Source organism: Salvelinus alpinus, chromosome 20 (assembly GCF_045679555.1).
Source record: "Salvelinus alpinus chromosome 20, SLU_Salpinus.1, whole genome shotgun sequence".
Taxonomy (NCBI): domain Eukaryota; kingdom Metazoa; phylum Chordata; class Actinopteri; order Salmoniformes; family Salmonidae; genus Salvelinus; species Salvelinus alpinus.
Window position 1 is genome coordinate 44,111,597 of NC_092105.1, and position 15,251 is coordinate 44,126,847.

General features: G+C 42.5%; 1 protein-coding gene across 2 annotated transcripts; it reads right to left on the minus strand.

Moving 5' to 3' along the window:
- Positions 1 to 4,400: 4,400 nt before the first annotated feature.
- pnkd (PNKD metallo-beta-lactamase domain containing) lies at positions 4,401 to 15,050 on the minus strand. 2 transcript variants are annotated; one of them, XM_071355953.1, is made up of 9 exons: positions 14,868 to 15,049; positions 14,568 to 14,683; positions 14,342 to 14,454; positions 13,592 to 13,650; positions 13,232 to 13,324; positions 9,729 to 9,892; positions 9,443 to 9,529; positions 9,185 to 9,300; positions 4,401 to 5,612 (listed from the first exon to the last, which is right to left on the minus strand). In XM_071355953.1, the coding sequence occupies exons 1-9, from the start codon at positions 15,044 to 15,046 to the stop codon at positions 5,439 to 5,441; spliced, it is 1,101 nt and encodes a 366-aa protein (XP_071212054.1). In that variant the 5' UTR covers positions 15,047 to 15,049; the 3' UTR covers positions 4,401 to 5,438. The 2 variants fall into 2 exon arrangements, with proteins under 2 accessions (XP_071212054.1, XP_071212055.1); XM_071355954.1 differs by lacking the exon at positions 13,232 to 13,324 and having other exon boundaries at positions 14,868 to 15,050.
- Positions 15,051 to 15,251: the final 201 nt, after the last annotated feature.

Consider the following 15,251-nt stretch of genomic DNA (forward strand, 5'->3'; position numbering starts at 1 on the left):
GCATTTCTATGGCATTTCTATATAAAAAAAAATATAAAAAAATAAATAATAATCTTTATTTTTTACTATTTTCTACATTGTAGAATAATAGTGAAGACATCAAAACTATGAAATAACACATATGGAATCATGTAGTAACCAAAAAAGTGTTAAACAATTCTAAATATATTTTATATTCTTCAAAGTAGCCACCCTTTGCCTTGATGACAGCTTTGCACACTCTTGGCCTTCTCTCAACCAGCTTCATGAGGGACGCTTTTCCAACATTCTTGAAGGAGTTCCCACATATGCTGAGCATTTGTTGGCTGCTTTTCCTTCACTCTGCAGCCCAACTCATCCCAAACCATCTCAATTGGGTTGAGGTTGAGTGATTGTGGAGGCCAGGTCATCTGATGCAGCACTCCATCATTATCCTTCTTGGTCGAATAGCATTTACACAGCCTGGGGGTGTTTTGGGTCATTGTCCTGGTGAAAAACAAATGATAGTCCCACTAAGTGCAAACCAGATGGGATGGCGTAACGCTGCAGAATGCTGTGGTAGCCATAATGGTTAAGTTTACCTTGAATTGTAAATAAATCACAGACAATGCCACCAGCAAAGCACCCCCACACCATCACACCTCCTCCTCCATGCTTCAGTTCACCTACTCTGCGTCTCACAAAGACACAGCGGTTGGAACCAAAAACCTCACATTTGGACTCAACAGACCAAAGGACAGATTTCCACCGGTCTAATGTCATTGCTCGTGTTTCTTGGCCCAAGCAAGTCACTTCTTATTATTGGTGTCCTTTAGTAGTGGTTTCTTTGCAGAAGTTCGACCATGAATTGCTGCAAAGTCTCCTCTGAACAGCTGATGTTGAGATGTGTCTGTTACAATGAACTCTGAAGCATTTATTTTGGCTGCAATTTATGAGGCTGGTAACTCTAATGAACTTATCATCTACAGCAGAGGTAACTCTGGGTCTTCCTTTCCTGTGGCGGTCCTCATGAGAGCCAGTTTCATCATAGCGTTTGATGATCTTTGCGACTGCACTTGAAGAATGTTTCAACGTTCTTAAAATTTTACCCACCTTAAAGTAATGTACTGTCGTTTCTCTTTGCTTATTTGAGCTGTTCTTGCCATAATATGGACTTGGTCTTTTACCAAATAGGGCTATCTTCTGTATACCACCCCTACCTTCTCACAACAAAACTGATTGGCTCAAACGCATTAAGAAGGAAAGAAATTCCACAAATTAACTTTTAACAAGGCACGCCTGTTAATTGAAATGCATTCCAGGTGACTACCTCATGAAGCTGGTTGAGAGATTGCCAAGAGTGTGCAAAGCTGTCATCATATATTTTTGATTTGTTTAACACTTTTCTGGTTACTACATGATTCCAAATGTGTTATTTCATAGTTTTGATGTCTAAACTATTATTCTACAATGTAGAAAATAGTCAAAATATAGAAAAACCCTTGAATAAGTAGGTGTGTCCAAACTTTGACTGGTACTGTATATATACAGCTCTGGAAAAAATTAAGAGACCACTGCAAAATTATCAGTTTCTCTGGTTCTACTATTTATAGGTATGTGTTTGGGTAAAATGAACATTTTTGTTTCTATAAACTACTGACAACATTTCTCCCAAATTCCTAATAAAAATATTGTCATTTAGAGCATGTATTTGCAGAAAATGACATCTGGTCAAAATAACAAAAAATGATGCAGTGTTGTCAGACCTCAAATAATGCAAAGAAAATAAGTTAATATTCATTTTTAAACAAACCAATACTAATGTTTTAGTTCAGAAATCAATATTTGGTGGAATAACCCTGATTTTCAATCACAGCTTTCATGCGTCTTGGCATGTTCTCCACCAGTCTTTCACATTGATGTTGGGTGACTTTATACCACTCCTGGCGCAAAAATCCAAGCAGCTCGGCTTTATTTGATGGCTTGTGACCATCCATCTTCCTCTTGATCACATTCCAGAGGTTTTCAGTGGGGTTCAGGTCTGGAGATTGGGCTGGCCATGACAGGGTCTTGATCTGGTTGTCCTCCATCCACTCCTTGATTGACCTGGCTGTGTGGCATGGAGCATTGTCCTGCTGGAAAAACCAATCCTTGGAGTTGAGGAATATTGTCAGTGCAGAAGGAAGCAAGTTTTCTTCCAGGACAACCTTGTACGTGGCTTGATTCATGCGTCCTTCACAAAGACAAATCTGCCCGATTCCAGCCTTGCTGAAGCACCCCCCAATCATCACCGATCCTCCACCAAATTTCACAGTGGGTGCGAGACACTGTGGCTTGTAGGCCTCTCCAGGTCTCGCACCCACTGTGAAATTTGGTGGAGGATCAGTGATGATCTGGGGGTGCTTCAGCAAGGCTGGAGTCAGGCAGACTTTTCCAGAGCTGTATATGGCACATAATAACGGCACAATTGCCAAAAAATTGCCTAACATTCGTTTCTTTATATTCTTCCAAGTGTTGCTTGCAGAGATTTCGAGATCCTCTGTCCAACTTTTATCACTCAAACTCTCCTGTTGGATTTATCTGTAGTTATGCAAATGCACAAACAGGATTTATTTACAATTATAAACTTGGTGGTTTGAGCCCTGAATGCTGATTGGTTGAAAGCCATGGTATATCAGACGTGTACCATGGGAATGACAAAAACATACTTTTTACTGTTCTAATTACATTGATAACCAGTTTATAATAGCAATAAGGCACCTCAGGGGTTTGTGGTATATGTCCAATATACCACAGCTAAGTGTTGTTCTTGGTGGTATATGTCCAATATACCACGGCTAAGGGCTATGCCCTAAGAACAGCCCTTAGCCGTGAAATATTGGACATATATGGCTCACATCAACACCATTATCCCAGAAACCCTAGACCCACTCCAATTTGCATACCACCCCAACAGATCCACAGATGATGCGATCTCTATTACACTCCACACTGCCCTTTCCCACCTGTACAAAAGGAACACTTATGTGAGAATGCTATTCATTGACTACAGCCCAGCGTTCAACACCATAGTACCCTCAAAGCTCATCACTAAGCTCAGGATCCTGGGACTAAACACATCCCTCTGCAACTGGATCCTGGACTTCCTGACGGGCCGCCCCCAGGTGGTGAGGGTAGGTAGCAACACATCTGCCACGCTGATCCTCAACACTGGAGCTCCACAGGGGTGCGTGCTCAGTCCCCTCCTGTACTCCCTGTTCACCCACGACTGCATGGCCAGGCACGACTCCAACACCATCATTAAGTTTGCAGACGACACAACAGTGGTAGGCCTGATCACCGACAATGACGAGACAGCCTATAGGGAGGAGGTCAGAGACCTGGCCGGGTGGTGCCAGAATAACAACCTATCCCTCGACGTAACCAAGACTAAGGAGATGATTGTGGACTACAGGAAAAGGAGGACCGAACATGCCCCCATTCTCATCAACGGGGCTGTAGTGGAGCAGGTTGAGAGCTTCAAGTTCCTTGGTGTCCACATCAACAACAAACTAGAATGGTCCAAACACACCAAGACAGTCATGAAGAGGGCAGGACAAAGCCTATTCCCCCTCAGGAAACTAAAAAGATTTGGCATGGGTCCTGAGATCCTCAAAAGGTTCTACAGCTGCAACATCGAGAGCATCCTGACTGGTTGCATCACTGCCTGGTACGGCAATTGCTCGGCCTCTGACCGCAAGGCACTACAGAGGGTAGTGCGTACGGCCCAGTACATCACTGGGGCTAAGCTGCCTGCCATCCAGGACCTCTACACCAGGCAGTGTCAGAGGAAGGCCCTAAAAATTGCCCCAGCCACCCCAGTCATAGACTGTTCTCTCTACTACCGCATGGCAAGCGGTACCGGAGTGCCAAGTCTAGGACAAAAAGGCTTCTCAACAGTTTTTAACCCCAAGCCATAAGACTCCTGAACAGGTAATCAAATGGCTACCCGGACTATTTGCATTGTGTGCCCCCCCAACCCCTCTTTTTACACTGCTGCTACTCTCTGTTTATCATATATGCATAGTCACTTTAACTATACATTCATGTACATACTACCTCAATTGGGCCGACCAACAAGTGCTCCCGCACATTGGCTAACCGGGCGATCTGCATTGTGTCCCGCCACCCACCACCCCCTCTTTTACACTACTGCTACTCTCTGTTCATCATATATGCATAGTCACTTTAACCATATCTATATGTACATACTACCTCAATCAGCCTGACTAACCGGTGTCTGTACTTAGCCTCGCTACTGTACTGTATTTCGCCTCTCTTTTACACTTGTTTTTATTTCTTTAGTTACCTATTTTTCACCTAACACCTTTTTTGCACTATTGATAAGTAAGCATTTCACTGTAAGGTCTACACCTGTTGTATTCGGCGCATGTGACAAAAACTTTTATTTGAAAATCTTTATTGCAATAAAATCCTATTCATTTTCATCAAATAACCAGTGCTCTCAATCTTCTACCAAATATCAAACTTATTATTGATGATGACTTGTAATCGTCTCCTTCAATGCAATATAAAGGATATCTAACTTTTGTAAGTAACCCGTTCAAGAAAAGTAGTTATAAAAAATATTTAACTTTTCAGAAGTCAGCAGTCACCTATAAAGAATATTGTAATTATTATAAACTAGAGGGTTTCTTGAATTCATTTCTGCACATAACAATAATAACTTAATCTACAGCCATTTGAAAAAAATCATAAAATGGCAACAATTCTTAATAATTTTATCACAGCATACAATGTCGAGATACAGTATCAATTCAGCCAAAATACAAGATAGAAACATGTGCCCATTGACTGAAGTGGTATCAATATGGTCCAGTAAAACTGAGTTAACACGCATGTACCTGCCTGAAGTTTGTAATTGAACCGTAAAAAATATAATGCAGTTTTTCCAATATCAATCTGTTTACTCCTATTACACCGCGTGTCGAAAAAAATATATATAATAGCAGCTAACTAACAGTACCTATCCCTTGATCTTCATAGTTCAATATTAATGAAATCTGACAACAAATAACATGAATGTGCAAACAAGTCTTTTAGACACAGTCTAGTTTGAGTACCAGAAATGGTACAATTGTTTGAAAAGACTGCTGCATTACAGTAATACATTTGTTGGCCATGTCAACTTTTAGAATCACACACACACAAGATCAACTTTACAGTGAGATACTACAACTAGTGTCCTGAACTAAACTTTTCTGTGTGCATATTTCAAGCAATAGGTTTCATATTTGTCACCTGCAATATTAGAGCTGGAAGGTAAAGAACAACCAACATGGAATGGAACGGAACATGGCATTCTTTAAAAAAAAAATGCCATCTGCCTATATTTGTTTTGAACCTCACATTACATCAATATAGAGTTCCCTATTGGCTTAATTCACCTAAAGGCATTTTGTTCAAATGTATTCTCATCTCTATCTGCCCTTGTAAATATCCTTGCGCCTTCGCAGCTCCTCCAAGACCCGAGCCCGGAACAGTGTCCAGTCCTCATCCTGGTCCTGCTGGAGGCCCAAAGCCTGGTGCAGCTCAGAGGAGTGGATGCGCAGGAATGGGTTGTACTCCTTTTCCTCTCCAATGGTGGAGGGACTCTGAAACCACATGATTACGTAAACAATGTATGAAGAACAAAGAGTAATAGTCATTCTCTCAATTCAACATACTATAGGTTGTTTTTGCCTTAGCTTTTCCAAGTAGAGGTCTGAAATGTTTCTTCAATGAATGGTTTGATAGAAATGATCTGCATGTACTGTATGTAAAGACAGAGAGGTATGCTCGTGTAGCACATGGGAATGTGGAAAATGTACTCCTCAGCCTGAAGGGTCACCACGTGCGGTAGCGGATAGCTAGCTTTACGCCTGGCCCGATTGGTAAGACGCTTCAGGAGGGTGGTCACGTGTGCTGGCAAAGGCAGAGGTCCTGGGTTCGAGCCTCACTGTGAGCCGAATCAGGAGGAAGCGGTACTCGCTAAGCAAGCAGCGTGACATCCTTTACACTCGCTGGTAGTCACAATAGGTCTCTGCCTGGGGGGTGACTTGTTAGCCGGCTTTTGGCCGTCAACAAAATAGAAAAGCCGATAAAATTGGAACAGGGCAACAAAAACAAAAAATCTGCCAAAATAATCCCATTGTGAAATAACGCTTTTTAGCCTGTTCATTGATGGAAATACCATTTGATGGAAATACATTTGAGCCGTCATGCCGTAAATGTGCATATTTTAGTGGAATTAAAATATTCGTTATGTATCTCATCTATCACACGAGCACAGCATACAGAGACAGAGCTTTTGAATGGAAAATCTGTCAAACAGTGATTTTATAAGCCCAATCATTGCACAACCATTCTAAATGCAATTGTGTGTTAAAAATAGTTTTGGGGCCACAATTAAAGAGAGCTACTAGTTTTATTTCTCAACTGGTAATTGAAGCGCGTCACAACACTTTGCAATGAGCTGGAGGCCGTATGCATTTTGAAAACATATAGCTACTTAATTGTTTGAAACCTGAACATTTTACTTCATACTATGACGCATATTTGACCTTGCTTTCGAGTAGCCTTGGCAAAATCCGACCATATCCGTTGTAGGCAATTATTCTATAAAGACTTCCATAAACTATTGAAACCAGTAGCTTACTTATCTCATGTTCTCACCTTTCTTTCATTGTCTGGTAACCAAATGCACATTTGCCCATAGCCTACTGCCTTGTGCGAATTGCTGCGCTAATAATGTTAATAAATAATAGTATAGCAACATTTTAGGCTAAACATTCTGATCTTACACCAGATTCATTGTCTTGCTCCCAGACAAACTAAACAACTTCTTCGCTCGCTTTGAGGACAATACAGTGCCACCGACACGGCCCGCTACCAAAACCTGCAGACTCTCCTTCACCGCAGCCAACGTGACAAACATTTAAACGTGTTAACCCTCTCAAGGCTACTGGTCCAAACGGCATCCCTAGCCGCGTCCTCAGAGCATGCGCAGACCAGCTGGCTGGTGTGTTTACGGACATATTCAATCAATCCCTATCCCAGTCTGCTGTTCTCACATGCTTCAAGAGGGCCACCATTGTTCCTGTTCCCAAGAAAGCTAAGGTAAATGAGCTAGACCCATTCCAATTTGCTTACCGCCCCAATAGGTCCACAGACAACGCAATCGCAATCACACTGCCCTAACCCATCTGGACAAGAGGAATACCTATGTAAGAATGCTATTCATCGACTACAGCTCAGCATTTAACACCATAGTACCCTCCAAACTCGTCATTAAGCTCCAGACCCTGGGTCTCGACCCCGCCCTGTGCAACTGGGTCCTGGACTTTCTGACAGGCCGCCCCCAGGTGGTGCGGGTAGGAAACAACATCTCCACCTATGAACCTACGTAAATTGAATGAAATTGCCAAAATGATATAGCCTAATTAGCCTACTCCTGTCAATACAGAAATAAATCAAATCATTCAAAATAGGCTACTAAAGTATGACTTGGCAACAGAGGATCATTAGCTTCCCATAGCCTTACAAAAAAAAAAGTTGTGGATTGTTTTAAAATCGTATTGCCTACAGTTTATTTTTGTTTAACCTTTATTTAACAGTTGGAAGGAGAGGCAGAGTGCTATTTATGCAGTGCGCCCAGAAAATACCAAATACATGATTGTTGAGTAATGAGGCCCAGCCAGGCATATCGCAATTCTTCAAAATTCAATTGACGCAAAACATTGTTCGTAAAGCAAATGGCTATTGCTGTAAAGAGAAGACAATAAAAAGACTAATCTGTCTTTTAGTTATCAAAAGTCTCAACTTAATTGACCGAACAGCAGAAGGCCTATAGCCTACCGTATTGGCACCAGCGAAGAGCATCGGCCATATCGCCGGTAAGTGCGCACTGCACATATTCACTCTATCATTGTTGGCTCAGTGCTACTTAAACGTTTGTTTTTGGACAATCATTTCCTCCTCCAGTTTAGACAGACGTCATATTCTATTTGTGTCTCCCCTTCTCATAGGACAACGTCGTTTTGATTGCTGACACTGACAAGCAGATCAGAGTAGCCTAACCTGGAATTTGTCGTATTAAAAAAGATTCTGCTAATGTCTCCAGTCATATAAAGTGCAGTAGAATTGCATGAAATGTGTTTTTCCCGTGCAAAGAAAGAAGAAACGTACCTCTCCGCTATACACGCTCAGCCATGCATTGAACAGCCTTTTTTTGCAAACAGTGATTGAGTTATATTATTAGCCTAAATTATGACTATCCAATCTACTCATCACATAAGTCGGCAAATACAATGATGCATGGAATGCTTTATTATAAAGGTTCATTTTTATGGTGAAAATGCGCTTCCCCAAACTTGAAACTCACGCACCGTCCGTACATAGACTAGTGATTTGACTGTTCGTTACTCGTCTTGTTGGCTGAGGATGTGGACCGTTACTCGAACATTTTCAAAGTGCGCGGTAAGGACACACGTCATTGCATCCTCAACTTGCATGTTATGTTTAACTACCATAATCTAAATGTGATTTCTAACATTCTGAGCACCGTTAGTGGACGCCCTAATTAGGTTACGCACCCAATGCATATGGGTCCGGTAAATTTCTCAAACGTCCGGTCAATTAAAAAAATGTAAATGCTGCAGGTCAAATGTTCAGCGCCACATTTTCATAACAGACACCCTGCTTGTTAGTAAAGCTTCCCCTGAGGGCAGAGGCATCAGACCCACACCCTGATCCCAGCAGCTCAGATTAGTCAAATACACAGCAAAAACTGGGTATTATCCTCCTGACCAAATGAAAACCCCACCCACAGCTCTAGTCTGGCATGCATTCCACCGCTGGAATCTGCATCCACTAACATCAAAGACACTAGGAGGATGGGATCACTGATGGTAGGGCTATTTTTAGTCTCCTACATATAAAGGTTTCATAGACATGAGGTTATGAGAATTGATTTGCGCTGTTTAACACGTTCGGCATAGTTACAGTAGTACTGTTGTACCACCAAAGATGGGAGCATTCAGTGAGAGGAGGGAGTGCAAAGGCATTCTGACAAAGACTGCCCTGTGGGCTGCTGACAAGCCTCTCTTCCACACAGCCCGGGATAGTGAATACCTTTGGGATTTGATGCCAGTAAGGAATAACAATGAGGATGGATTATTCTCCGTACCGTACACAGCTTTTGACCTCTCTGTTGTAGGACCCACTGATATTTGTTTTCCCTGGCAGCGTTGTGGGGCTCCACCTCGGCAGCAAACATCAGGTTGTCCTCTGCATACTCATGGCCTGGGAAATACAAGTCCGTACACACGGAACAGAGACATCAATACAACTCTTTCAGACGACTGGTGCTGAAATATTGTGTTTGTAATTCTAATGCATACATTTGCACTTAATGCAAACAAAAAGGAGGAGCTCATTCCCCTACCAGGCCATAAGAGGGTTTCATCACTTAAGGAGCCGACCGTGTCTAGTGATGACAGCATAGTTAAGGCACTGCCTTCAAACATCCTCCCTGCAGACAAAATAGATCATCTACCGCAATTACCAAGTTATGTACACACACATGACACAATGGATGAAACTCAAAGCAAACATAGTGCATTACAGCTACAGAAGCCGAACAACTGTGAACCTGCTTTTCAATACGTGCACATTGCTCACTAAAAGCTTCAAAATAACTAACTACAGAGCTGATTTGGAGCTGGACTTACCGCATCCAGAGAGGAACACCAGGTCACCTGAGAACAGGCTGGAGGGGGCTCCTATGGTACGACCATCCAGGAGGTAGATCATATGACCCACTGTGTGTCCAGGTGTGAACAGTGCCTTGAAGTGCATACGGCCCACGTCTATGGAGTCTTTGTCTGTCAGTGGGCTGGAAACCAAGCAGAAGACAAAAGGCTTCATGCATGTGACCACCTGGCCAGTTGATGTGCATATTCGAGTCACATACCACTGCTTACCTCTTCACACCACTCAGATAACAGTGAGATGCTTCAAAGTACAAATAAGTCGCCTTGCACAAGCCTTGGTTTGTGTGAATTGGAACGGCTTAAAGGAGCAGGAGCCTGTCTTCTGTTTCTGTAGCGTGAGTCAGCTGGATGTACAAGTACATCCCCTGGACAGGACGCTAGTCTACCACAGTGCTGTACCCCCAATGTATCATATACAGTGCTTGACTTGGGCTGGAGCTGTCCAGGAACACTGTACCGGCACTTCAAATTTTGGGGGATTTGCATACTGACTCCTCTATAAAAACAAAGTAGCCTATCGCTGGCCCAGATTCACACACAGAGGCAAACAAGTTTGATCAAGGCGGAATGAAGGCGGGACCTTCATTGAATAGCAATGGTGATTGGGCATTCATTTCCTGATTCCGCTTTGTTGAAGTTTATTTGCCGCTAATCTGAGAGTGACAGTAGGCTGTTCAAGATTGCGCAGATTGAGAATGTGCCAGCCTGTATGGCATGATGCGCTGTTTCAAGTTGTCAAATTAAGGTTTGTAAGGTCATGAAAAGTCATGGAAATTAGGTTCCTAATTGTTGTTAATGTAGTTAATGAAAGCACACTTAAATATGATCAATCAATTAAAAAACGACATATCAGCCATTATCGGATTGACCTTTCAGTGCGTGTCTGTGGTGCTGCGTGTGCCAGTGCAAGTGGGCCGTTGCCCAAGGACGGAGAGCGTGACATTTCAGCAGCAGGTATAAAATAATGACAGAGTAAATAGATCACCAATTCAAAACACAACTAGCGAGATAACTGCTATACATTAACTATAGCTAACTAAGCATTCATTTTGTTGTTGCCTTTCCACCGGCACGGTGTAGCTTAAATAAATCTGCCACCTTGGAAAGCTGGAATTCCCCTCTATTAAACAGTAGCCATGTAATTGCAATGTTAAAAATATTCAAAAAAATTGCCTAATTGACAAATAACTTGCGGTGCATAGATCTTCCCCGAAACAGGAATATTTTAGCCTTATAAAACTATGCAAAAAAAGAAACGTCCTCTCACTGTCAACTGCGTTTATTTTCAGCAAACTTAACGTGTAAATATTTGTATGAACATAAGATTCAACAACTGAGACATAAACTGAACAAGTTCCACAGACATCTGACTAACAGAAATGGAATAATGTGTCCCTGAACAAAGGGGAGGGTCAAAATCAAAAGTAACAGTCAGTATCTGGTGTGGCCACCAGCTGCATTAAGTACTGCAGTGCATCTCCTCCTCATGTATTGCACCAGATTTGCCAGTTCTTGCTGTGAGATGTTACCCCACTCTTCCACCAAGGCACCTGCAAGTTCCCTGACATTTCTGGGGGGAATGGCCCTAGCCCTCACCATCCAATCCAACAGTTCCCAGACGTGCTCAATGGGATTGAGATCTGGGCTCTTCACTGGCCATGGCAGAACACCGACATTCCTGTCTTGCAGGAAATCACGCACAGAACGAGCAGTATGACTGGTGCCATTGTCATGCTGGAGGGTCATGGATGAGCCTGCAGGAAGGGTACCACATGAGGGAGGAGGATGTCTTCCCTGTAACGCACAGCGTTGAGATGGCCTACAATGACAACAAGCTCAGTCCGATGATGCTGTGACACACCGCCCCAGACCATGACGGATCGTCCACCTCCAAATCGATCCCGCTCCAGAGTACAGGCCTCAGTGTAGTGTTCATTCCTTCGACGATAAACACGAATCAGACCATCACCCTTGGTGAGACAAAACCGTGACTCGTCAGTGAAGAGCACTTTTTGACAGTCCTGTCTAGTCCAGCGACGGTGAGTTTGTGCCCATAGGCGACGATGTTGCCAGTGATGTCTGGTGAGGACCTGCCTTACAACAGGCCTACAAGTTCTCAGTCCAGCCTCTCTCAGTCTATTGCGGACAGTCTGAGCACTGATGGAGGGATTGTGCGTTCCTGGTGTAACTCGGGCAGTTGTTGTTGCCATCCTGTACCTGTCCTGCAGGTGTGATGTTCGGATGTACCGATCCTGTGTAGGTGTTGTTACACGTGGTCTGCCACTGCGAGGACGATCAGCTGTCCGTCCTGTCTCCCTGTAGCGCTGTCTTAGGCATCTCACAGTACATACATTGCAATTTATTGCCTTGGCTTGCCCTGCAGTCCTCAATTTATTGCCCTGGATTGCCCTGCAGTCCACATGTCTCCTTGCAGCATGCCTAAGGCACGTTCACGCAAATGAGCAGGGACCCTGGGCATCTTTCTTTTGATGTTTTTCAGAGTCAGTAGAAAGACCTCTTTAGGGTCCTAAGTTTTCATAACTGTGAACTTAATTGCCTACCGTCTGTAAGCTGTTAGTGTCTTAACGACCGCATGTCTAGTTAGATATCTTGCTTCGCAGTAGCCTACCTTATCCAATGGATCCCTGATTTATTGAATGAGGGAATCATTTCATAAAGACAAAAGTATTTGGTTGTAATGTTGAAAAAGACAAGCCTGCACACCCAGGAGCTCTCCAGATGGAAGGTTTACCACTTGCGACTAACAGTGCAGTTCTATATGGGGGGGATAAGTGCCTTGATCAAGGGCACAACGGCAGGAGGTGGTAGGTCTACATGGGATCAGACACAGTAGCTTTCCAGTGTCAATAATGTTTACTTTTTCATGTAGGCTATAATAGTCGTCATGAAAATGTGGTTAAAAGTCACGGAGAAGTCATGGAAAATGTGTAAGAACTGTTAACAGAAACTACTCAGATCTCTTTCGCATAATGGAAAAAGACAGCTCCAGTACTTCTTCCATCCCAAGTCAAGCACTGATGATATATGAATTACTGATTAACATGCTAAATACAAGCCAATAATAGTGAGAAGCTGTGATGTCACAGTGAATCATTTGACCTTTTCTGATTTGATGTAATCTGAGACTGAGGATTCTCCACAAATCCATAGTAGACATATTAAAGGACAGTGCCATGAGAACTACTGGTGACATTCTGTTTAGCAAGTGAAATGCATGTTTGCCCTCTCGATCAAGATCTTCAATGAGACATACCAACCTCCTCTATGACTTTGAATCACAGAATTGGGCAAAATACATGCAATTTCCCATATCATGTTGCCATAACTACAATTTTCACTAGAACATAATGACGTAAGATGAAGGCTGAAACTCCAAATAGAGCGGAAAAGCTGTCAAAGATAGGATCGTGACTCACTACGCAGCTGTAGCCTAGACTTACTGTGTGAGGCCAGGAATGTTATCAGTTGCATTTCCATAAACACGACATGAGCTGTACAGTTTTTTAAGTCCTTTGTTCCCCCCACTGTGGTCCCTAGGGATAAAACAAAATATGTCTATTAAAAATATTTAAAAAAAACAGCTACTTAATATCACATTATAAAAATGTGTGTAGATGAACAACACAGAACATGTCAACTTAATATCACATTGCAATGTGACCTATAACACTTGAATGTAGTGTCAACAACAAAATATTGAACAGGTCCATTGATATGTATGACACCTACAACCCAGTTCATCTAATCCTCTATCTACAAGTATTTTTGCATTAAAAGTAATGACGCTCTCGGGTCCTCACCAGTGTTTGTGTGTGCAGAGGATCGCTTCTAACATCACCCCTTCTTCCTCAAGGACTGCCTAAACGATTACAGACAGAGGCATCAATTATCATCGACAGGGTATAAACATTCATATCACGACCGTGGCTAAAACCCACCACTTTAAAGCACTAGATAGATATAGGCTACACTAGATTGACGTAAAACACAGACTGGAACTGAAAAGTGCTGTTGTATTATATATAATAACTAGAGATGACATGAAATGTTTGAAGTCATTTGGGCGAAAATGTTATATGAAACATGCACTTTTATATGAAACATGCTGTGGATATATCTAGGACACCATAAACCACAGTGTGGCCTACTCCAGACTGAGCAATCATTGTATGTGTATGGGACAGAGGCCAGACTGGCAACCAGAGCCGGCTACATCCAATCAAAGAGGGTCTTATTGAGGCCAAGAGGAAGTGCCACAGATGAGATGAGACATTATGACAGTCAGCCCTTTCAGAGGCTCATCCATATTTACATTTAATAGTGTAGTGTTCTGGGTTTCAATCACTCGATGCCCCAAATTATTTTGTGAAGGCTGACTTATATACTGAATATCCACTGTAGCATAGGCCTATGAAATGCTAAGCTCACCAGATGCTTTGTTAAGTTTACATGACATAGTCTTCATAGTGTCCCAACTATTTCAAGAGAGAGTATTAAAATGGTCAGAAAGAATATCTTCAAAGAAGGCATAACCATGACCCGTCACCCACCTGAACTGTCTGTGGGTCTGCAGGGTCTACCACCACCGCAACGCTCGAGGCCACGTCAATGACAAGGTAGCTGTAGTTATCAGACAGTACTGAAATGGGCATGATTTTAATACCTGTAGATAGATGAGTGACAGGAGACGTGTAAGTGATGCACTGATCTTTATGCTAGCTCACATTATTAAATGACTAAACATGAGTAGCCTGTTGGAACCACAGCCAACGTTACCATTAAATTCCATGGGCTGTGCTCTGGAATGTCCAGTCGGGAACTGCTCGCGTGCCTTCCTCATCTGCCTCTTGTAGTACATATAACCAAGTTTGGTTCTTGTGTACAATGTATACCTAAAATGTAACAGCCTGTGTTATTTCAGTTATTTCCATAGCTACATTATTTGCAGGCAAAATTATGACAGATGTAACTAGTTCGCTAGCTAACAGAAGCATCGCTTCATTTTGTAAGAAGTGAGAAACGACAATGGAAAAAATACATTTTGATTCGGAAATACTGAAGCTTCAACCAACTTACGCGATCCGAAACAGGGGTTTGTCTGTGCGTGCCATTATTTTACCAAAAAAGCTTTTCCAAATGGTACGTCCTGTGCGCCTAAACCGAAGACATAAACATAACACACTGCAAAATGATGCAGTTGCAATGAGGGTTACCGACCAGTCAGGAGGCGCCATATTGCGTGGGCGGTGCAACATATGACTCAATTTTCGTCACATTTCTCGGAGGTTTTTCACCAGTGTGTTGTGACCAACATTAGCGTGAGCAACAATAGTGGAATCGTCGACTCGCCTTCAAAAAAAAAGGATCCAATTGAAACTAAAACTGTTGAAAACATGCAACAATTTGACAAGATAAACGAGGTTGAAATGTTGTTATATAAATTTAACAACATTGCAATTA